The following is a 25,798-nucleotide window of genomic DNA, read 5'->3' on the forward strand; positions in this document are numbered from 1 at the left end:
TGGTACTGCACGATGCACAGAATCGAAAGCCTTTAACAAATCTATAAAAGTCCAACTGGTTTGTTTTCTCTATACAGTCTGTTTAGCAAGTCTTGGGAAAGCCTTGCCACTGCTTTCATTATGGATTTTTCTTAACGGGACCTGTGCTGCAGGCTGTTTTTTAGTTTTTATTTTCAGAGGAAATATTTCAGTTGTCTGGAATTGCTCTTTCGATTAACAAGCATTCGAGGCCTGTAATTATTTATGTCAATGGTTGCTCCCTTTCTGTACTCTGGTTGTATCTCTGTAGGAAAGTTCTGTGGGCAATTGAATAGTTTTGTGTTAGTGGGTTTGGTTCTGTCTTGGTTTGTTATTCTGGCATTGGTAGTTGTTGGGTCAGTTTCACTGATATACTTTCTGTTTAAGCCAACTTCAGTGTTGTTGTTGTTGTTGTTGTTGGTTTTTATATATATATATATCTCCCGCTCCCGGGATTGGAATGACTCCTTACCCTCTCCCTTAAAACCCACATCCTTTCGTCTTTCCCTCTCCTTCCCTCTTTCCTGATGAGGCAACAGTTTGTTGCGAAAGCTTGAATTTTGTGTGTGTGTTTGTGTTTGTTTGTGTGCCTGTCGACCTGCCAGCACTTTCATTTGGTAAGTCACTACATCTTTGTTTTTTGTTGTTTATGGTCACATAATTTTAGATCATAATATTAAATAATAAACAAGTGTTTTGTTTTCCACTGTAATACAGGGTATCTCAAAAGAAGGTTCATGTGTCAATGAAATTGAGGTTGAAGGCTCCCAACAAAATCTTTATTTACTATTGAAGACAGCTTGGCATATAGACACTGGGATAGCTGCCACTTCACTATGGATGTTTTGTTTCAGTTGCACCAGAGAAGTCAGGTTATTGACATACACATTAGATTTGACATGTCCCATAAGAAAAAATCCATGGGGCCCAAATCTGTATTGCTTGGTGGCCAGTGTATGTCATGTCTCCTGGACATCAATTTGCCAGGAAAAATTTTGCAGACTCGCAGCATAGATGCATTGGACGTGTGTGCTGTGGCTCCATCTTGCTGAACTAGTATTCTTTAGTTATAACCAGGAAGAATTTGCAGCTCTGGCATCAAAAAGTCATTTAACATTATCACATGATGTTCTGAATTCACTGTAACTGGACGACCGCTCTCGTCCTCGAAAAAGTACGAGCCGATTATTCATCGATCGAACTTTGCTTTACTTTACTTTCCCGTGTCCAGATCAAATTTTATTTTTCCAATAGTCAGCTACCGCTACGGCTTTGTCGTTGGCTCGTAGCAGGTCACTAAAACTGCAGGGCTTCGGCAGTAGTCGGCACATGAGCAGATGTGCCTCGTCTTGTACCTCTCCACATCCGCAAAGAACGTCGTCATCGTTAGTCAGCAGTCCCCACTTGCACAGATTAGTTTTGCATCTGGGTACACCAGCCCTCAGCCTATTTAGTGTTCTCCACACTGTATAAGGAAGTTTGTTTCCAGATGCCATTTGCTCTTTTGGCAGTGCGGTTTGTTCATTCTCCCATTTACGGACTCTATTATCTTCCTGTGAACCGTCAAGGATCTCGGTTCTTGCAATAAAGCTATTTCTAGACTTAAGCCTCCGAGCCTGAGTGACGTGCCCATTCAGTGGGTGTCGAGAATCTGTTTCTTTCTTTCTTCTCTCAGCATCTGCTGCCACCTGCCTTCTGATCTTGGATGGGGCAATTCCAGCAAGTAGGTACAAATTACCTGTCGGTGCGGGTCTGAGACAGCCTGTAACAATTTGTATTGTCTCATTTACACTTACATCGACCTGTTTAGCATGTGCAGATGCTTCCCATACTGGCGCTACATAGTCTGCTGCAGAAACACACAGAGCAAGTGCTGCTGATCTCAGTACTGATGGTTGAGCTCCCCATTCGTAGTTTGTCAGCCTGCGGATGATGTTATTCCTGGAGCAGACTGTAGCCTCGGTGTTTCGGCAATGCTGCTTGAAGGAAAGTGTTCTGTCAAGTACAACCCTAAGGTATTTAAGTGTTGGACAGTGCTTTAGCTTCTTACCTTGCCATGTAACGTCGAGCTCAACTCCAGCATCTCTATTGCGCAGATGGAAAGCACATACTTGGGTTTTGTCAGGGTTTGGCTTGAGGTGATTGGCGTCGTAGTATTGAGCCAGTTCTTCAATCGATCGAGCTGATACTGCATCGCATACAGTGACTTTTGGCAAATGACGGGTTTTCTTGTGCTTCTGTTGAGGATATGTTGCAGTCCAGTAGCGGCAATTTTGCTTTTTGACTAGAACATTCGGGTGAAAATGAGCCTCATCAGAAAATAAGATATTGTTAAATGAAGGGTACTCGGTCACATTATTACTGAACTGCAGCCTATGTCTAGATCCTGACGCCGTAATTCTTCCAACAATTGCATTTTGTAAGGTGCAATTTAAGATAGTTTTGCAGAATTCTGTGCAGTGACAATCTGTGCATATTTAGGTTAGGATCATCACTGACAGACCAACTTACAACTTCCACAGATTCGACCTTTCTCGGTGTCCCTGGTCGCACGAATGTTGGTTCGGTTAGTGTAAACCTGTCTCCTCGAATGTTTTGATACGTTTCAGATAAGGGGAGCACTCGGAGCCTCATTTATATTATGCAATCCTCAATCACTGCAAAATTTCCCCCTGCTGCAGCCGTCAGATCTTAATTTTTGTAAACTTCTCACACACAGAATTCGCTCCTGAGAAGTGCTCCACATTGACTGAATTCCTAAAGTGACGATTGTATCCCACACTCTCCTCTGATTTGTAGCACGTGCACAGAGAGCTCTTAAAAAATAAACTCTCTTTTGAAACACCCTGTTCTTATTACTTTTTAAGTATATATTAATGAGGTGCCAATTTTTTTAACAAAACTTAAACAGTATTCATTATTGGCTTCTGTCTCGGGTTCTTCGGCCAATGTTCATCTAATGATTTTTCTGACGTTTCACGTGGGGAAGACCAACACATACATTAAGGACTCGGGACATTTCATTGAGAAGCTGAAGAAACCGAAACTTGCACCAAACGACATCCTGGTCAGCTTTGATGTTGTTTTGTTATTTACAAAAGTGCCACTCAGTGACGCTCTGGAGCACATTGGTTCCATTTTCCCGCAAGACATCAAAAAGCTCTTCCATGCATGTCTCACCACGAGCTATTTCACGTGGAATGGCGATTTCTACGAACAGCTGGAAGGCGTGGCCATGGGTAGTCCTCTCAGTCCAGTGGTGGCCAACTTCTTCATGGAACAATTCAAAGCACAGGCACTGGACTTGGCAACTTGCAAACCTAAGGTGTGGTACAGGTACGTCGATGATACTTTTGTGGTGTGAAGCCACGGTGAAGAACAGCTCGGTGACTTCCTAAGACACTTGAATAGCTTCCATGCCAACATAACATTTACCATGGAAGTAGAAAAGGACAAGAAACTGCCTTTTCTAGATGTGCTGGTCACAAGGGACGGCGAAAACCTGGGTCACAGTGTGTATCAAAAACTGACACACACGGACCGATACATGCACAAACTGTCAAACCACCACCCGAGCCAGAAAAGAGGCATGATTAGTACGCTTGTAACGAGAGCAGGACGAATATGTGAGCCGCAGCACCTCAAACGAGAAATGCAACACCTGGAAACTGTTCTGAGGAGCAATGGGTCCTCCACAAATTATATTAGAAGTGTAACAGAGCCAAACACTCGGCGAAGTAAGGAATCAGAAAAAAAAATGTCGGGTACGGCTTTTCTGCCATATATTCCCAGGGTGACGGACAGAATCGGCCGTATATTGTGCAAACGTGGCGTAAAGACGATTTTCAAACCGACAAGGAAGATCAAAGAAAGTCTTAGATCGGCGAAGGAGAAAAGAGACCTACTTGCAATGTCGGGAATATACCGTATACCATGCACATGCGGAAAAGTTTATGTCGGAATGACTGGACGATCCATTAACACCAGGATCAAAGAGCATAAGCGACATTGCAGGTTGGGGCAGGTGGAGAAATTGGCCGTGGCAGAGCACACACTGAATGAGACCGACCAAGTAATAAAATTCGCTGACACGGAAGTTCTGGCTGTAGAGAAGCACTGTCACACACGCTTGTTCAGAGAAGCTGTGGAAATACAAAAACACGCGAACAGTTTCAACAAGAAAGAGGAAAGCCTTAAGGTAAACGGATTGTGGCTTCCCGTACTGCAGCGAATGACCGTCATAGGTAGCAAGAGGAGAACTGCACTGGAAATGACCGCGGAGAAGCCCTCGGACGTTGGCGCGCCAGGTACATATAGACTGCGGCCGTGAGCTCTGCTCCAGTTCACCACCGGCAATGGAGGGGGAAGCTTTGACAATGCCAGCCACTCATGCTGGCGAAACGTCAGAAAAATCATTAGATGAACGTGGTCGAAGAACCCGAGACAGGAGCCAATAGGCAGTTTGTCAACAAGTGGCCACGAAAGCCTTGACAATTTTGTAGTATTCATTATGACATTTTTAAATAAACAATGAAAATAAAAAAATGGACATATAAAGTAAAATTATACATCAAATTCTTAAACATGTAGAGAGAAACATATACATTTCTCCAATCTGCAAAGCTGGAGCTTTACGGCAGTATGAGTGTGTCCCAGCATAAATTTATTTGCGGGTTAAAAAATTATTAGATCTGTGAAATTTTAAATTCTTCAGTGTGATTAAGTATACATTAAAAGTATAATATAATTGGATAGATAAAAAAAAAATCTACTCACGAACGGGGAAAAAACATTTGAATGTTAAGAAAGTGTGCAAGCTCTCAGAGCCAGTGGCTTGTCATCCTGGCGGAAGTGTCGAAGGGGAAGGAAGAGGGACGAAGGAAAATGTATGGTAGGGAAACGGGGAGACTTACAGAAAAGTCACTCAGAACACCGAGTCTGGGGAGACTTACAGGACAGGACGAGGAGGGAAGACGGATTGTGGAGAACTTCACCAGACGAGATTTGAAAACGTGTGAGCTTAAAGGTGGAAGATAGGGTAATTTATGCAAGAGTTAATGAGAGTGGAATGCCGAGTGTTACGTGTGGCATACAGGTGGAGGTATCTATTTTTGTCCCACTCCACCTGTGTACCACTTACAATGCACAGAGCTTCCCAGTCTTGTTCACTTTTGCGCAGTGTTTTGCTAGCAATGTCAGTATTGCTTATTACCCTGCCTTTCACCTTTAAACTTGCCGGTTTTCAAATCTCATCTGCTGCAGTCTTCAACAATTAGTCTTTCCTTCTCACTCTGTCGGGCACGTCTCCCCTGACCCAGGGTTCCGAACATTTCTTCTGTAACTGTCCCCCTTTCCAACATTTAAGTTTTCCATCTTCACCAGCTCTGTTACGGATAACACACCCAACTGCTCATAAATGTGACAGTTTCCCACACATGTTGCACAGGCTAAACAGAGCACCCCTCAAACCCCAAAAGCACACACTTGAAATATAGATAATCAAACAAATTCCTCTTGAAAATGGATACAGAACAGATACCGTAAACACACTCAACACGAAGATAAAAATGAAGGGTCAAGGTGGTCACCACCTACGCAAGTGCTCACCTAAAGCGTCTGATAACACCGGCGTAAACACACAAACAGTAAGGAAGACCACACTATGTATGACAAAAAGAAAGATGGTATGCACCAACATATAATAATAATAATAAAATAGTATGTGGATTTGGTTCCCAGTAGCGTACAGAACAAGCAACACAACTCAACCCAAAAAATACTGAGGTCAGGCAATGAAACTCTTTCCAACATTTAAGTTTTCCATCTTCACCAGCTCTGTTACGGATAACACACCCAACTGCTCATAAATGTGACAGTTTCCCACACATGTTGCACAGGCTAAACAGAGCACCCCTCAAACCCCAAAAGCACACACTTGAAATATAGATAATCAAACAAATTCCTCTTGAAAATGGATACAGAACAGATACCGTAAACACACTCAACACGAAGATAAAAATGAAAGGTCAAGGTGGTCTCCACCTACGCAAGTGCTCACCTAAAGCGTCTGATAACACCGGCGTAAACACACAAACAGTAAGGAAGACCACACTATGTATGAAAAAAAGAAAGATGGTATGCACCAACATATAATAATAATAAAATAGTATGTGGATTTGGTTCCCAGTAGCGTACAGAACAAGCAACACAACTCAACCCAAAAAATACTAAGGTCAGTCAATGAAACTCTTTCCAACATTTAAGTTTTCCATCTTCACCAGCTCTGTTACGGATAACACACCCAACTGCTCATAAATGTGACAGTTTCCCACACATGTTGCACAGGCTAAACAGAGCACCCCTCAAACCCCAAAAGCATACACTTGAAATATAGATAATCAAACAAATTCCTCTTGAAAATGGATACAGAACAGATACCGTAAACACACTCAACACGAAGATAAAAATGAAAGGTCAAGGTGGTCACCACCTACGCAAGTGCTCACCTAAAGCGTCTGATAACACCGGCGTAAACACACAAACAGTAAGGAAGACCACACTATGTATGAAAAAAAGAAAGATGGTATGCACCAACATATAATAATAATAAAATAGTATGTGGATTTGGTTCCCAGTAGCGTACAGAACAAGCAACACAACTCAACCCAAAAAATACTAAGGTCAGGCAATGAAACTCCAGACAAATTTCATACAACAGGAATACGTGAACTCACATACAGCTCCTATCAGTCACAGTATGTGTGACAAGCTTTCAGGAATTTCTGAATAAGGTTCACAGTACACTTGAGAACTGTGAATAATGACAGCACACATTCCACTTTCACAGAACCCATAATAAATGGAAACTACCACCCCAGAAATCTATCGTAACTGGTATACATATTCTGAAACACTGCAACAACTGACACTATAAATTAACATTAGAAGAAAATTATTACATATGAAAGGTTCTAGTTGAAGGCAAAAACAATAAATGAAAACACAACACTCTGCAAAAATACACTCTTCACTGCTTTAAGAGAAATTACACAGGACACAGAACAGAAATAACACACTGAAATGAAATGTTTCACGTCTTGCTTTTCTAGTGGAGGTGACAGGAATTGCTCATCGAAACTGTCCATTAGTTGACCTGCAGTTCCTGTATTTTACTAGATTTTCCAATTCTCTCAAGTTTTCTGCGGTCACCGTACAATATTGATGTTGTGCAGTGTCCTCGAACTGTGAACCGGCGTTTCAGCTGTGGACTACAATCCACTGTGTCGATGGTGCTGAAAGAGAAGTTGAACTCTGTGTATTTTCTATAACATACAATCCTAACTTCTCCTCATTGATAGACTGCACCACTTCTCCATATTGATAGACTGTGTAACTTCTCATTGTAGACTACATAGGCTTAATATTCCAGCTAGATGTTTCCGTGAGTGCATCTCACAAAAGACAGAACAATTTTTACAATAAAATCGGAGCAACGAGTATCTTTACGACGACGATTCCATTGACATCGTGGAGGTCGTGTGTGCTCCGCGCCCTTCACTCGTGGCCCCACAGAGCAATCAACTTCATCCATTAGGCAGAGTGCCAGTCCGCAGCCCTAATCACTGATAGCAGAGGACTCCGATCTGCATAAACCTTCAGACACTTTCTGAAAATGGGGTGCTTCCAACTTAATCCTCAACAAATGCACGCATTCTTGCTTGCCCCCCCTCCTCATCCCTCTGCACACACGCGCGCGCAGGGATTGTGGTGGGTTATGTAGCCTCCTGCTGTTTCAGTCGTGAGCAATAGCTGCCCCGTAGGCTGACAGCTCTCGAAAGACTGCGAGGTAGTGGGTGTAATGCATTTGGCTCCCTCAGGTACGACTGGTCTCCTCCTGCCCTGCTCCCCACACCCCTCTCATCCCCAGGCCGTACTAGGTCACTGTACAGCTTGCCCCCTTCTTCATCGTACACACAACCAGTAGGAATTAAAGTGGAAACTAGAATTGATACAAGATGTCTGTCCCTGCTACATCTCTCTTCTGGCATCCAATCGAGTGATTTGGTGGTGATTATGCTTTATGCCACCCCTAATGAACAGCATTGTGGCTAAATACCTTCACAGTACTTGGACTAATGTGAAACCAAACTCAGAAGGTCGTATGTGGAGTCTGAAATGCACACTGTACACGTGCAGCAGATGACATTATTGGCCAGAATGTCAAACAATATACTGCACATTGCCACGTTACCCACCTTCTTACGTCCACACATTTATATCAGTAGGAGGAAACAAACCGTGTCGCACTAGCTCGGTTGTAAATGACGACAACTTACAACGGTGACTGAAACTTAGTCAGTATTACAATATGATGATGCTGTCATAAACTGGGCAACATCTTATGCACCTGACGCTGTTTAAAAACTGAGAGGATTTTATTCAATCCAATAGTGTGCACTAATTGCGAAATTTGCTTGTTGGAATATTACAGATATATTGATAACAATAGTAGAAAATAACTTTAAATACCTAATACTTTCCTCCGGGATTTGGCAAGGAATTGGAGAAATTTCTGTCATTTGGGATTTACATATATTCATCTCTAAAGGGATGGTACTTTACAGGGTGTAGATGTGGTCGTACTGTGTGAGTCCGCATTATCTCGTCAGACTGCCGCACGGAGATGTGTTTGGGATCGTTACGAGGACACTACAAAAGGAGGAAGTCGGAGTATTGCCGAGGTGTGCTGCTAGATATTTTTTGCCGATAGGTTTGATCGACACTCGAATATTATGGAGACGTTTCGTGAAATTGAATCCTCGGAGGAAATGTGACGTTATTTACACGAAGAGAATTTAGAGAAAAGGCATTTGCAGCTGACCGCAGAAAAATTCTATGCCACCAATGCACATTTTTCGTAAAGACCGTGAAGACTGAACGAGAGAAATTGGGGCTCGTAGAGAGGTGTGAGGACGGTCATTTTTATCTCGTCCGATTTGTGAGTTGTGCAGGAAAGGAAACGACTAGTACCTTCTGCCGTGCACCGTACGGTGGCTGGCGTAGTATACATGTAGGTGTAGATGTAGAAGTTAGCCTGGTGTACTCGAGTACCGGGGCTGTGGAGCTGACTGGGGTGCTGTTGCTAGGAATCCGGATGGGAGCGCCGCGTGTCGATCCATATGAGCCTGTGCGAGATCCTGCGAGCCAAGGGTGACGACGCCGTCAAGGACCCGGCCACGCCCCTCGCAGACTCCGCACCGGCGACGGAAATCACGACCTCGGGCGCCGCCCGCGCGGACAGCGTGGCGAGCTCTGCGGACGACCCTCCGCTCAGCACCAGTGACGATACCACTGCGTCTTTCAAGGTCGGTTGTTCTCTGCGCCACGCGACTCGGTACCGTAACATTGTGTGTGACTGTGTGCAGACCTACAGTCGTAATGCCTGCGGGACTGCAGAGTTTGCAGTCCGGAGACGAGTCTGTTGTAGCTGTGTGCAGGTACTACTCTAGCTGGCTCGAGTCTTCTTCACTGGGGATCTCTTACTAAACTGGTACGAGGTTAAAAAGATCTGTTATTACTGGGTGTCCTTTTGTAGGTGTTCTTAGGTGCATTTTTGTGTTTCAGCAGATGTTTGGTATAGTATGTAGTTCCAGTCACCCCCTCGTAAATAACACCTTTCGCATATTCTGTGCGACACTCTCGAGTGGGTGGAAGACGTCTATCCGTTTTTCGTCGGGGGCAAAATTTTCGCACAACTGGGGTGGCAGTGAGAATTTGGATTGAGGAGTCGGGCGTGCCAGGGTAATCCGTGCAGTTGTGCGAACCACTATGCTGGCGTGGCTCAGTGGCTAATGCACCTGCCTGCGTAGTAGACAGGAGGCCTGTGTTCGATTCCCAGCCTTCGTACAAATTTGCCCTTGCCACTGCAGTCCAAATACGTGAAAGACACATTCCGTACCTCTAAAAAAAAAAAATTAAAAAATATTGTTACAGGAAACAAATGGTAATTTTCTGTCGACATCAGGCTGTGTGTGAAATGCGTAATATGCTGTATCAGTTTGGGACAATTCCTTGTAAATGTTGTAATAACGAAATTGAAAATATCTGTTGAAATCAGAGAAAATGCTCGGAGATTGACAGTGTTGTCTGCTTGTAACAACAGCTGTTGATTGGAGCTATAATCAAGTTTACGATAGCTGAGACCCACACAGTGGGACGTTGTTAAACTGTGGTGGTCTTTCCTTTAAATTTTAGCAGGCTTTGTCTAATTTTAGTGAAAGCTAGTAATAATTGTCTCGTGAGGAAAATTTAGTGGGAGAAACTGTAAGGGAAAGTACTGCTGATAGACACATTTGAAAGTGGGAAAGAAAAAAAAAAATGTTCCTATCTTTTGAAACTGTGTTCCTTCCTCAAGCAGGAAAGAGAGGGATAGGTTGCAAAGGAGCGGTTGCCACAACAGGTGCTTGCCCCTCATCTTGAGGTCTATGCGGCCTGCCACTCCGTTTCCACCTTCCGCAGTCTAAATTGTGCAATAAATTTCACACTAGGTGTGCCTAAAGAATACCTTTCAAACAGGTGTCAGTCTCGTGCTGTAAACAGTGTGTATTGTGAAAGTAAAATGGTGACAAGGTTATTAAGGGAAATAATTTTTCCGTTATTAGGCTGTAATTGTTGTACAAATATCTATACTTTCACACACCATTTGAATCCAGCCTCTGTGGGCATTTTCAAACAATCGATACAGATTACATCTATGTGCAAGGGACGGAGTGTGAAAATGCACTGTTTACTTCAGAATCAAATTCAAAATATGTGCCAGTAGTCGACACGTTTCTACGAGTTACCTCTACCTATCGAGCACTTGGAAATGGCCTTAGAGTCCCAAAATCAGCTGGTTGTGAGACATTGAGTTTTGTCTAATAACTACAGCCAAATAGTGATATTAAATAATGTTGTATAGACTGTGTAGGCCAGTATGAAGAGAAGTTACAAAGCTACTTTGCTGTAATTATTTAGCAGAATACTCTGATTTGCTGGCGATGTCTTTCAACCGAATGATGTTTTACGTGCGGTCTGAAATTGGACAGCAAGGCATTGAACTTCTTTGTGGCGAGTATTTTGATTCTTAACGATATTTGTAATCACTTTTCACCTTGATAAATAGTGGCTGGAGACTCTTGGAACCAAGACATCGCAGACAGTAAGATGGTCTGTCCCCCACCCCCACCTCTCTCCTCTGTCTCCAAAGGTATTTCTTTGTGCCAGATATCGGATGTATACGAGACAAATTCAGTGATAAAATATTTCTGGAGGCTGAGAAAGAATTATGGACTAATGACAAGTAGAGTATGGAAGATTTTGTGCTTCTCTGATACGGCCATTTGAATGGCTTTCTGCCTGAAAGTTTACCCCACTCTCCATGGAAAATAATGCTCTCTATATAAGCGATGTGTAATACTTGTGTCCTTCTCGGCAGGAATGTGCATTGTCAAGAGGAGAGCATCACACACTTTTTTGGGCTATAAATAGAGTAGTGAAATAATGTTCTCTTTGATGAAAAGTTGTTTGGACCTTTGAAAAGTCTAACACTTGGTTTTAGACTCGACCTAGCGATGTTAGGTGCTGTGAAAATGGTGAGCCATTTGAGCAGACATGTGACAGCATAAAAGCTACCGCATTTGATTTATTTTTACTCTGGAATAGTATACTGGCTTTAGTATACTCTGATTGAAAAAATATTGTGGTTGAAATTTCGTGGTGCGTTAAAACTGTGCCGATCGAGGACTCGAACCGGGGACATTAGTTTTTTGCCGGAAAGTGCTCCGCAAATGAGCTATCAGAGCACAGCTTGTGACCCGCCTCTCAGTTTGCTCTGCCGTGGAATGAAAACATATTCTGGGTTACCTTAATTCAATAATAGCAATAAAATTTCTCAGAGGAGATCTTTTCCCCGGGTGCTCTGCTATTTTGTTTGGAAATAGCCTTTATTTCACAATTTAGCAATTAGCTTATTTTGTCACCTAAGGAAGGCAATAATAATAAAAAGTTGTTACCTGTGTATCAGTAATAGATGAACTTCTAATAACTCATTGGTCATTGTTTTGTGAGCACCTGGTCACTGGTTTTGTAGGTGAAAGGAGATTGAAACTTTCTCTGAGTCAGATGTTGTATAGGCACTGTTAAAAGTATAAAATTTGTAAGCTGTAGTAAAGATTACTGGAAAAAATAATAATAATAATAATAATCAAAAATTCTGCCTCACTGTCTCCTATTTTCATTGACAGTTGGCACTTTTTTTCTAATTTTGAGCTGTATTACTTCAAATAATAAAACAAGTGACTGTTTTTAGTTTTCTGTTGTATTTGCATTTGCAGATTCATTGGCTATTTTCAAAATGTAGTTTTGGAACAATTAGCTGTAGTCTAGAAGTACACACGGAGTAACAAGATAGTGCGGTGTTTTATCTTTTTCTTTCACTGATAATTAAGACATTAGTACAGTTTGTGCAGGTAGTTGGCTTCGAGCACTGCACACTTGCGAACCCCTCAATATTGTCGAAATTTGTCTAACTGATCAGTGCCTGTGCGAGATTCATTGTTTAGTGGATCAGTTATTGTCTAGACTTAACTTACAAAATGTCAGAGCGGTTACTGATCTCACTGACTACGGTTTATTGACCCCTCACTTCCGACTATACATCTTCTGACAGGCACTCTTATAACTCTGCCCTCGATGTTGTAGTGTGAAGAGGGGAAAGTATTTTGTCCATTATGTAGGTCCTCAGCTTTTGACTAGCACTTGAATATACTCATCAGAAGCACTGTATGTATGTTTTGGTTACGATGTGTAAAATTAAAACTAGGCCCGACTCTCCAAAATGTCAGCACTCAATATTATTACGTGTGGAAAATACTCCTGGGAAATTTATAATAATTCTGCTAGTTTTAAGGAGATGCAAAAGACAGTTCTTGTTTCTGTGAAACAGAAACAGCTGCAGTTGTGACAGCCAGCCTGGGTGTGGTGTTTAAATGTATTCCCCCATCTGACTAATTAAATACTGGGCTGGTTCCCACGACCCACCTCTGAAACACACTACACGAACATCTCAAAAATCATTCTCACACTCGAATGCGAACTCACGCTAGACCTAGACAGACGGGGTATACGATTCCGTCACCGGGTGAAGTGGTGGCGTCGGGAAGGATATCCGGCCACCCGCCACCGGTAAAATTGCCGAAACCGAAATATACCCGATCCTGTGGAGACGTGGGAAAAGGCAGAGTAGGTAAGGCTGTCCCCGACGTGCTCCACTAGACACTGTTCTGCCGGATGCGGTACGCTGTTGCTGTCCCCAGCTAGTAGGGGGCCTACAGCTCAGTGTGGACTCCCAACTGTAGTGCAGCTTAAAATTTTTCCCACACAAAGTAGGCATACTGCCTTGCGGGAACACAAATTTCAGCCTTGTAAAACATATTGTATAATTCAAACACTGGTTGCACAGTTAAGGTGACTCTTTTTTTCAGAGTAGTCTCTCTATACTTAGAGGGCTTGAAGGTCTGTCCCCATACATTATTTTCCTAAAGGACTATGATTCTCGCTACAAGCAACTTCTTTACTTTCATTTGAATTCTGTATTCTCATTCGAATTGAGATGTTAATTGAAAAATACTGAATCGTATTTGTTTTAAATAAAATAACAAATTTTATTTATAGTTACTTATCACATGAAAATGTAAATATTCATAATAAATTGAAATCTTGTACAAAAATGCAGAATTCGTTATTGTTAAATGGAAAAAAATTAAGTCGATAAATAATACGCGAGGTAACACGAGACGCAGACAGACTGGGTACACAGATTCTGTCTCAGGGGGAAGTATCTTAGTACTGTATTTATTCGTAATTTCGTAGAATAAAAAAAATTACGTACTGATTTTGTATTGAATTTCAATGTATCGTGAATATGCAATTAGTAACTTAAGTGATTTTATTGAGAAATTGTGAGCCAGTCGAAAGCAATTACAAAAATGTTAGTTTTGCTAGAGAATTGTGTTTCAGTATTTGTTAATTAACATCTGTTTATACATATGATACAAGTGATTGTCGTTTTGCACAACTTTCAGTCACAGGCCGGGCCTGTCTGGAACACGAACCCCTCTGTCGCCTTCCGACTGTCTCTCCGTCTCCCCGGTGATTTAGTCTTCTCCTTTCTTTCGTAAACAGTCCTTTACTTGTTCCGGCCATCCGTTTTTCGAGTTTCCTCCCTTCCCTTTCTTCTCCATTCGTTCACGCACGTACGATGCCGAGGCAGCTAGAGACGGCGGTCATTGTGTGTGTGCGCGTGCACACCTAATTTAGAAGGAGACCTTTTGGCCGAAAGATTATTTGTTGGACAATCTTTTTGTTGTGCCTTTCTGTGACTCGACATCTCCACTATATGCTGAGTGGCAACCTGTCCTTTTTGTAATATTGTCACCCGATATGTAACCTTTTTGCTGCTTTAAGGGACATCCTTGACCCATAGTGGGTATCTTCCAGAATGCAGCTTGTCTTCTCCACTCACCTGTGTCTGTGTTGTTTCTTGCATTTGTGATTCGCATAAAAGTAAAATAAAAAGTTGTAGCAACTGAGACTCGTACAAGCAACTTCGTAATTATGATACGAGCAGTATGCGCACATTGCGAATATTTCTGTTTGGAAGCTTAAAATTTTTGATACTTGACAGCATTCGGAAGTCCTGAATCTTGATTTTTTTTTGGGTGTTTTGGAGGAGGACAGTGTACAGCTTTAGGAAATTCATTTCCGGGTAGGAAATCGTACAATTACGAAGAAACGAAAGAGTGTCACTCCGTAAAGCTCCTCGCCGGACGAGTTGTCGACAGTGCGGAGCTGTGAGCTGCGGTCACGCTTTGCAGGTGCGCGACGCGGAGGCGGTTCCTTCGGACACGGGATCGGTGTGGCCGTCGCCCGCCACCACGACCGGGACCGGAGGCGGCGAGGACAGTCCGGCGCCGCCGGTGGTGCCTCCCGTGACGCAGCCCCCAGCGGCGGCGGCGGACGGCCCCGTTTCGTGGCACCCGCCGGACTGGCAGCAGGCCGTCGCCTGGGGCCAGAGGGGCTACGACTCCCCTGCGACGACAGGTAAGTGTGTGATGCCGTTCGTGCACATTTCTGACCGTAATAAAATCGGCCACCTATCTGTGTAGACTACTGGAGATGTCCCTGTACGATCAATAAAAGATACTGTCGGGGCGGTTTGAGATAAAATGGATGTACGTAAAAAGATGGTAGGATGGACTGTTATGAAGGGAAAGCCGCATGTAAAGATATGCTCCTTCGTTGAGACTTCTGTGTTTTGCAAATTGTTTTATGCAGAAATCTTGCTGAATCCTTCATTCAATTACTTTGAGGATTGTCATTGAAGGTAAGAATCTAGATCCCTCACAATTGTTATTAAGTCTGAAATAAGGTAGAATTGGTGCCCCAGTGAGTGTACATATCTAGGTCAGCAAACCCACAAATTTGCTATTGGCTTATTGATAACTGAAGGATTAAAGGTAAAAACTCAATAAATAGTTGAAGTGCTTCATTCTCAACAACATTTGGAGGGCTCAAAAGATATCTCTGTTCAGTTTATATATGTAACCACAACTCTGCACATCAGTTGTTACTTTTACTCCTTAAATTATTTATATTCCTTCAAAGACTTTTTCATTGTATCTTATTACCACTGAAGAACTCTAAAGAACAACTTTGTGTTATATTTGTCCATCTATCACCACTGAAGTCTTTGGCTAAAAATTTGACTTGGCTCGTATCAATATAGCAGACATAAGAATACATCAAACGGAATATACTAACATAACACACGACATATCATTGTTCGTCGACCTGCCTCTTGACAATCGTCTCCCTGCCGTGGCAGCTAGTGATGTACGGTTAGAATATCAAACGACTTATGTGCCGTAATGATGATAGTACTTTGAATTAAATTAATATTTTATTTTGTTATTATTTACACCTGCAAGCCGGTTTCGTGTGCGGTACAGTGCATAATAGTAGACGTGGGAGTAATGGTGCACTTCAGAACATTCGGCCGAATTGCCGATCCCGTTTTCCTTCAGAATATTTGGATAAGAGGCCCAGTCTTCTTCATCAGGTGCTGTGAGTTGTGTCCTTATAAAGGGTACTCGCTACCTGGACTCTGAACAGACTGGTGCGTAAAATGGAAACTGCTACTCCACAGAACACCCCCTAGTACATCATTAATTAGTCATGCTCAGTACTACACGATTAAATTTTATTTTTGCCTGAACAAAAATTTTTTTGTGACCTCTGACGAATTGAAGACGAAGCTTTAAGAGCATTTGCTGTCAGATCCTGCACAGGTAGCTGGGATAGTTGGCAATTGCGAGAAGGATAAGGTACACTTGTTAGGACCCTAAAGAGATGGCAATCAAATTTGAGCATGTCGTTAATCGCAGTGCTGCACGTCACACTATCAGACAGCCCACACACAGTCAGGTGACGTCAAGATGTCAATTGGAAGTATTCAAACTCCCCTTGAAAAAAAAGGGGGTATTTACACGCATTTAGTGTGTGTTCACACTGGGTTCTGGGACTTCTTAGTGGAACTTAGCAGCAAGGACTGTGAAAAGCTATGACATATGACTCAGAACTTCTACTATAAGGTTCAATTGGGATAGCACCCACACGCATAAGTCGTGTTACACTAATCGTTAGCACTCCCGGTCACCGAGCCGGCCCCATTTTTGTTAGTAGAGCTGAAAGAAAACCCGGAGGACGTGTCTAAACTTGTAAGTCGCAGTCAGAGGATTGAGAGCTGTTGTTTTGATAATGAAACCGTGGACAGTGAAAGATTTAGATGCAATTTTGAACTGCACAGTAAAGAACGCTCTGTGACACTCCTCACAGGAGTGGCATCGGGGACAAACTTAGAGGGTCGCATCGGGTCAGGAATGTATCGGAGGTATCAAAAATTGCAATTCGTAGACTTCGGGAGTGACATTTTTGGAAAAAGATTACCAGTGTTTGTCGGACGTGTCTCTCGTACCGGCCTGTAGGATGTGACACGCAGTGTCGCGGCTGTTCCAGTGCCGCCACCGGCGGGGCCATGGCCGGACGCGGACTCCGCTCCGTGGGCGTCGGTGACTCCTCCGCTGCCGCACCAGCCGACGGAGCAGCAGGGCTGCTGGGAGAGGGGAGCGGAGGTGGCGTGGGGCGGAGCTGCCGCCCGGGACGCGTGGGGACGGCCGCTGCAGCCCGCCTGGGAGCGCGAGAGCGGCACCGGCCTCGACTCGTTCATGGACTCCTTCAGCCAGGTGAGCGAGCCTTTCCTCTACGAGTAGCCCGCTCTGAGCTCACCCTACAGTTCCGGCAGTGGAAAACGGTGTGGCGAGCCCACCCACTTACGTTACTCTAGTCGCACCTACTGCAGCACCACAGTGAAACGTGTCACTCTTGTTTTTCGAATCCTCGGAACAGAGTGGAAGTTGAGACGACCACTTTCACGTAAAAAAAAAAATCTGAAATAACAGAATCCCTTTCTGTGAACTGTTTTTGCAGTTATTCGACTATTTTATATGGCACGACAAGAAAAGTGAAGCATCCAGAAGACAGTCGAATGTCAGTGTAACTGTGTATTCACACACACCACCAGTTGTAATGTTAATTACTAGAGCTGCAATTCTGTGTTGGTCATTCTAACTGTCACAGAGTGCTTTAGTGTCATTCGTGTTCTGTGTCGTAACCTGGCCCAGTAGGGTATACGAGGTGTATTAATAGTGTGAGGTCCCTTCAGGGGCTCAGCATTCGTTTTCCGGTCGCCGTCTCGGCGACACCTGGGTTCCCGAGCTGGGAACCGGTAAGTGCCACCAGTCCCCCGTCACCGCAAGCTCCAGGTGTGCTTTAGCGACCACTCTGCAGCCCGATAGTGGGACACTGTGTGGCACAGGGAATAGGGATCTCGGCTTGACCGGCCAGAGTGTGAGGATGGTAAAAACCTCTTAAAAACCTTCAATGTCCAGGTGCGCTTCGTGTCGATGAGGTGCACGGCTGTTGAGGAGGAACAGTTGTTAGCAGCCGACCTCTGGGGAACTTGCCACACAGTTTTTTCAGGCATGTGGGGCTCTGACTGAGTGGACCTTTATTTCCCTAGCCGCTCGTGGGAGCGACACGGTACCCTCGAAATTGTCTCCTCCTCCCGGCGCGACGGTCTTATTGCGTGGGAGTACTCGCACCCGATCGTCTTAACAATTGAGGGAGGCTAACTCTCCTGATAATCGGAATCAGTTGGACTACGATAACAGGGCTCGAGGAGTCATAAATCGAAATGTTTTTCTGGTGATTAAGAGGGAGGAGGGAACATTTGACAAAGTGTACCCACTTCTATACCCGTAAAGGCTCAGAAGGCCTTGACAGTAGCGTGAAGTCTATAAAGTGGTTGTGAAACGGTTCTTTGCCGATAGATACTAACGACGGCAGAGCAGGTGGAAGTACTTGAGAAGTAAAATTGGGTGACTGTGATGTAATTGTAGAGTTGCACAACTCCTTTAACTGCAGTGAGGGTGTGGTCGTGTGCCGTGACATTGTGGACACAGACGGTGTCGAACTTAAAACGGGAATGGGCTTCACGAGGTTTACAGGATGTAGAGCAAAGACACGTAAGAATAATGGAGAAAAATTGAGAAGACCACCACCTTCATTGTGACCTCCTATTCTCCGACACTGCCTGAACACACCGCGGCAGGTTTCCTCTGACCTGACTGTGTGGTGCCACAAATGCCGTACGGTGCCGAGTTGTGGAGGTGAAGTAACCTGTGGGAAATGTGGAAAGGCAGCCCACGAAGTTGGGACTGTTCGTCTCTGGCAGTCTGCATTAACTACTCTGGGAGCCACCCAGACTGGAGCCGAGACTGCCCTGTTTTTGCAGAGGATGGGGTTAAAGCGAGACCACGCTGACGAAATGGCTCCCGTATCCCAGTGAATGTGTGTAGATACGGGACTCGTCTGGAGGAATTGAGACTTCTTGCACGGGTTCGACCCTGTTGCGCCTGTCTGCAAGAGATTCATTTTAAACAGACTGATGCACCTGTACTCGGAGATTGTCACCTCTACAAAAAACACTCCCCTACAGGTGACAGGGCGAAAGGTGGGGTAGCAGTGTTGGTCAAGCACACTTTCCACCCCTCACCCGTGCCCTTAACGACAACACTACAAGTGGTTGCCGTTTGAATAGTGGCCCGTGTTGCTGTCACGGTATGCTGTTTGTACCTTCTGCCCCGTGAGCCTCCCAACAGTGGCTCGTCTTCTTGATGAACTACCCTGTTGTCCCTTTCTCCTTTTGTGGGATTTCAATGCATACTGTGTGCTGTAGAGTTTTCACAGCATTTGCCATACAAGTCAGATACCTGAGGATCTGATACGCACTGCAAATATAATACTGATGAATGTGTGTCAAACTGCACAATTTAGCTCCGCTACCAGTTTCTGTGTCTGTAGATTGTGCCTTCTGCTTTTGCAGACTACTTGACGGGGAGTAGACGGTGAACTTCTCGGTAGCCACCAATATGAAGGAATTCAACCACCCTTTGTCTTTGTGTGGGGCTGCTTTGTTGTGATTCTTGTGGGGACGCTAAAATTTGGTTTTCCATTTTACTGGCCTTTTTTCATAGACTTTCACCACACACATTGGTATATTATTAATCCAAGGGCGCTGATGACCTTGCTGTTTACTGCCCTCAACCATAAATCATTGTCACCATCACCATCACCATCATCATCATCATCATCGTCAACATAGTGAGATGTTCAGTGATAATTACTAAGGACATGGAAATGCTGAAAATTAGTGTGAGATGGCTTTACTTGTGCATTACAGAGTTTGAAGGAGGTCTTTGTGTGATTCTCCATTTGGCCGGCTGAACGAATCGTGCAATATTGTGCCGACGGTCGGAGTCGTGCAGCAGTCAGATGAGGAATTGCTGTCCCTTGCATAAGCTGCTGTCGACACCACGGCACAAACAGACAGTTTGGAGTGGTGACACGGCCGGGAAGCATGGACTGCTGACGAATAGTGTCACGATGCGTTTGGCCATCGATCACAGTTCTGCACCAATGACCACTGTCGGCGAATGGGACGGCAACCTCGGGAGAGGTCTGGTACTTCCGATGCTTAGCAGAGGCACAGTGGTGTTATTCTGGCCATCACGGTGTGAGGAGCTGTAAGATAAGACTTCTGGCAAAGGATGGTAGTGATTGAGGGAACTTTTGACAGCACAACATAATATCACTGACACCTTTCATTCTCATGTGAAAGTATCGAGGTGAAATTTTTCCACAGGCCGATGCTAGACCTCTGAGAATGTGTGTCTGTGAACTGTCTGTGTGATGTCAAACTTCTCTCGTGACAGACAGAATCCGCAGATCTGTCTCCGATAGAAACTGTGTGCAACAAGCTCGACAGTCGACTTTGTCCCTGTGTCAGTATGCAGGATATCGCAAACTGTTTATGACAGTTTGAAGCACTTTGCCTCGTAAAAGGGTAAAACGAGTTTACGGTGCCTTTCTCGGCTGTCTGGTGTGTGCAGCCGAGTAGAAAAGGTGCAGCATCATAGCAGATCGTACTGCGAAGTTCTCTGTAAATTTGACTCTGTTTTGTAATCACTGAAGTAACTTTTTATACCCTCACAACCCGAGAAGTTCCATTTTCATTCCTCCTCCACCCTTACGTGCTGCACTTCCTTTGTCAGGCAGTGTAGTAATATAGCACAGACGAGCAATTACATTTTATTGCTGTTTTATTGCTTGTTTGCTACTAGTAGCATTTAATTTTTGTGGCTACATGTCAAAAACGTATGTCACATAGCAGTGCCTAAGAGTATGTGTATAAATGTGATTATTTGTTATAATATTGTTGTAACTCTCATCGTGTTTACTCATTTACTGTAATTATTTGCTCATCCTGTTTGACACACTGACTTTTTTGTCTGAATCAAGTTTACGAGATAGCTACCATAGTAACAATCAGAAAATCAACTCGGATGTCATTGTATCATTTTGCTATCTCAAGGGTGTGTTAGCGCACTCAGTTACGGGTAATACTTGCTGTTGGTAACCTAACAGTTGTGACTAACATCCACTGTTTGCACGGCTTTTCATTTATTTTTTGACATTTTTTGTGAAACGTGCTTCACAGCTCTAATAACCTTCAATAAGTTTGTGTTACCACTATAAGCTGCTTCTAAGGAATAATGCTTTATTGATGACTGTTTTGGTAGAAGTTTCATTTGGATGTCAACCTCCTCCTCCTCCTCCTCCTCCTCCTCTCTTTCCTGTGCATTTGTCCCACATTGGTGCAGAGTCAGCACAGTAACTTGTGGATTTTGGCATGGTTAGTTTAAGGGGTGGCTGAATTTCCTTCCTGGTGTCACTCTGGGATAGGATTTGTATGCCTCCAACTGTCTGCTTGTAGTGTTATTCGTATGAAAGGAAATGAAAGTTTTCTAGATATTTGCTGTCGGTAACTGAGATGTATGGCTACCAGCCCGGTATCCACCTAGTGGGATGTGGGAAAATGCCTAAATGCTGACCACCACACCGACCCTCTTCATTAATCCACCAGACAGATTTGACGCTGGGGCCGGCACGCCTCCCCATTCCGCAAGCAGTGCTTTAACGCGCACGGCTGTCTGGGCAGGCATTTTGAAGTCGCCATCGAAACACGTTATAGTAAAAACATTCGGTAGAGTAGTTAACACGTAAAACAACGTATCTGAATTAACAGCTATATTTGTCAAGAAAATTTACATCTGCTATAAAATGTTCTTTACATCACATACCAACACAGGTCTGTCAGTTTCAAGGCATAAATCAGCCATTTTAAGATTTGCAAATGAACAGCAAAGAACTTTGTCAGAATTATGTCAGTATGTGCTGTGGAGAATTCGTGACTGCAATAGTGACAGTTTTGATGTAAATGTTATTGACAAAACAACTGTTACCTTGGGTACGACGTTTTACATGTTGACCTATATTTTTATTATAATGTACTTTTAAGTCAAACTGAAAATGGTTCTTTTTACCAAAGCTAGTTGTCAATAAAGTATTCACTAAAAGTAAGTTATGGTGGTAACATGAATTTCATACGTTGGTAACATTAATTTCTTCAGATTTATTTTATGAGACAGAATGTCAGAAATGGTTTGCAAAAGTGCACAGCAAACAGGTACGGAGGCTCTCCTCGGTCTATTAAATAGACCAGATAATGCAAATTAACAGAGTGTGCACGATTGTGTCCAGAGTTGCACGAGGTGTATCGAAAAGTTCAATGTATCTCTGTGCACTACACTTTTAGACACTCAAAGGGAAGCCTTCCTGCCATATTTTCAACACTGTCGACTGACTCCCTCGGCACAGCCACTTCTCCCTCCTTCTCGTTATCAGTTAATTTTGTGGCAGCGGCAGCAAATCCTCGTGGTTGTCCTCGGAGGTACTTCCCGCAGTCAGATTTCAGGTGTGCGCTGCACCGACTCGAAGTGGTCGAAGCCTGTAGCTAGGCGTGTGTCCGAGTGAGTTCCCACTCGGCCAGGACTACATTTCACTTCGTTGAGCAATAAACGTACACGTGAGCTTTGTTCCTGACGGTAGCTCGTGTCTGACAGTCGCTGCAGATCCTGGGCAGCCGTAACGCGGACGACGCGGCGGGTGTCAGCGCAGACGCGGGCACTGTGCCCCCGGACGCCTCCACTGTCGCACTGCCGTACCCCGTGGCCGACCCCGCGGGGTTGCGGGAGCTGCAGAACGCGATGGGTGCCACGGACGAGGAGATGGCCATCCTGCAACAGCTGGGTGGAGCGGGGCCCATTTGGGTGCCCATCAAGGCCGAGGCGTCAGCTTCAGTGTCCGCGCCCGAGGAAGAGGTAATGTGATTGTCCTGTGTGTGTGTGTGTGTGTGTGTGTGTGTGTGTGTGTGTGTGTGTGTGTCGGGAATTGGCTGTTGTCAGTATCTCTGGAATGTTCCAGCTACACCTTTTCATTTTTCAGAAATATTTTATAATAAGTCAATCAAAGCTTTGGCCACTATTTCCTACGAATAATTGGTTTTTGGTTCTCTAAAGTTTCGTAACAAGTTCTTGTTGAGCAAATCTCTTTTTCTCTTGCTTTAACTCTAAGTTCAGTGTTGCATAATTTCAGTTTTGTAGAATAAATACATTAGGAAGTTTATCTAGTAAAGTAAAACAGTCGGTTCTAAAATTTTTTTCAGACACGTCTCAATTGCACTTCGTTCGTCCGTTTACAAATAATTTATGTAACAGACTCTGTAGCCTGAACTTACCTTTCATAAGAGAGAGTCATTCTTAATTTTTCTATTCATTGCACCACAGAATTGGTTAACAATTAACCAATGTTGCATTATTATATTTCTAAGCAAATTGTTATGATGCAGGTCCCGACTTCTGGTTGTTGCTGGGTATTGGGTAGAAGATAAATTTGCTCGGTACCTTTAGGGTCTACCTGATTTGAAAAATATGGTATTGTATTGCCATAAATGAAAAAAAAAAATATGTCTGTATATCGAAACATGACAATATTATGAAAAGGATAGAGTGCTACTCACCGTATAGTCGGGATCTCGAATTGCAGACAGGCATAACAAAAGTCTACTAAACACGTAAGATTTCAGCCAGAAGGCCTTCTTCTCAATACAAAACATACAAGCACACATTCATGCAGATGCAGTTCACACACACACACACACACACACACACACACACCAATGTGTCTGTCTGCTGAGGCCAAACTGTGACCAACTGCGCGTGATGGGAATAGCAGTCTGAGTGGTGGGTGTAAGGAGAGACTGGGGAGGGAAGGGGGAGAGGGAGGGGTAGCAGGGTAGGGCAGCTAGGTGCAGCGTGTGGGTTAGACAGTTGGGGGGAGGGGTGGAAAAGTAGACAATGGGTGCGTTTACGGAATAGAGGGCTGTGTAGTGCTGCAATGGAAACAGGAAAGGAGATAGGTGGATAAAGGTCTGACTAACAAAGGTCGAGGCTGAGGAGGGTTACGGGAACTTCGGATATATTGCAGGGAGACTTCCTACCTGTGCAATTCAGAAACGCTAGTGTCGGTAGGAAGGATCCAGTTGGCACAGGCTGTGAAGTAGTCACCGAAAGGAAGAACGTCGCATTGGGCAGTGTGCTCGGCAACTGGACGGTCCGGCCGTTTCTCGGCCTCAGTTTGTCGGTACCCAGTTGTGTGGACAGACAGCTTACAGGTTGTCGTGCCTATGTAGAAAGCACAGTGGTTGCGTCTTAGCTTGCAGATCGCATGACTTTTTTCACAAGTAGCCCTGCCTTTGATGGAACAGGTGATGTTTGTGACTGGACTGGAGTAAGTGATAGTGGGAGGATGTATGGAACCAATCTTGCATCTGAGTGTACTACAGCGATAAGAGCCATGAGGCGAGGGGTTGAGAGCAAGGGTGGAGTATGGATGGACGAGAATACTGCGTACGTTCGGTGGGTGGTGGAATATCACTGTGGGGGAGGATATTCATTACGATATTCGTCATTTCGGGCTTGACGAGAAGCAGTTGAAACCGTGCCGGAGAATGTGATTCGGTTGCTCCAGTCCTCGGTGGTACTGTGTCACGGTGGTACTGTGAGGGGAAATCTCCTCTTTGGCTGGACAATGGGATTTGGGGAGAAGTTGGGTGGCTGGAGAGATAAGGCACAGGAAATTTGCTTCTGTACAAAAATAGCGTGGAATTACTGTCTGTGAAGGCCTCGGTGAGACCCGTCATATATTTAAAGAGGAACTTCTTATCACTATATATGCAATGACCACGATTGGCTAGGATGTGTGGAAGGGACTTGTCAGTACGGAGTGGGTGGTACGACTACCTCTCGTCGCGCTAGAAATGAGAAATGTCCTACCCACTATCCTCCCCACCCCTCCCACAGTGGTATTCTGCAGCCCACCAAACGTACACAATATCCGTTCCGTCCCTCCTAATCCCTTGCCTCGTGGTTCATATCCCTGCAATAGACCTAGATGCGAGACCTGTCCCATTCATTCTCCCGTCACCACACACTGTAGTCCTGTCACAAACATCAAAGGGAGAGCTACCTGCAAAACAAGTCGTGGTGTATACGAGCTGTGCTGCAACCAGTGTGCATCATTCTACACGGGCGTGACAACCGACGAGCTGTCTGCTCGAACGAATGGCGACTGACAAACAGTGGCCGAAAAACAGCCGGACCACTCGGTTGCCGAGCACAACGCCCGACACGACATTCTTCATTTTAATGACTGCTTCGCAGCACGTGCCGTACGGATCCATCCTACCGACACCAGCGTTTCTGAAGAGCGCGGGTGCTAACTCTCCCTGCAATATATTCTACGTTCCCATAACCCTCCTAGCCTCAACCTTCGTTATTCATTGTCCTTCACCCACCTATCCCCTTTCCTGTTCCCACTCCACAACCTTCTATTCCACAAGTGCACCCACAGTCCGTCGACTTCTCTTCCTTTTCCACTTCCCCCACCCCCGCTACCACCCTTTGTCCTACCTCCCAACTGCACCTAGCCGCCCTACAGTCTCCCCACCTCGTCCCTGTATGCCCCCACAAGCAACCCTTTACTGTCCCCCACCTGTACCCTGCTCCCCCTCCCCACTCCAGCCTCCACCTTACGCCCACCACCCAGGCAGCTTCTCCCGTTGTGCGCAGTTGGTCACAGTCTGGCCCCGGCAGCCAGAGAC

General features: G+C 44.5%; 1 protein-coding gene across 1 annotated transcript in view; it reads left to right on the forward strand.

Annotated features, from left to right (window-relative positions):
* LOC124720215 overlaps positions 1 to 25,798 on the forward strand; it is a 364,115-nt gene that overhangs the window by 262,921 nt on the left and 75,396 nt on the right. The window contains exons 22-25 of the mRNA XM_047245536.1: positions 9,165 to 9,383; positions 14,934 to 15,159; positions 17,134 to 17,360; positions 22,701 to 22,958. Of these exons, the coding sequence (XP_047101492.1) occupies positions 9,165 to 9,383; positions 14,934 to 15,159; positions 17,134 to 17,360; positions 22,701 to 22,958 (930 nt within the window). The remainder of the gene's footprint in view (positions 1 to 9,164; positions 9,384 to 14,933; positions 15,160 to 17,133; positions 17,361 to 22,700; positions 22,959 to 25,798) is intronic.

The sequence above is a fragment of the Schistocerca piceifrons genome, chromosome 11 (assembly GCF_021461385.2).
Source record: "Schistocerca piceifrons isolate TAMUIC-IGC-003096 chromosome 11, iqSchPice1.1, whole genome shotgun sequence".
In the NCBI taxonomy this organism is placed as follows: domain Eukaryota; kingdom Metazoa; phylum Arthropoda; class Insecta; order Orthoptera; family Acrididae; genus Schistocerca; species Schistocerca piceifrons.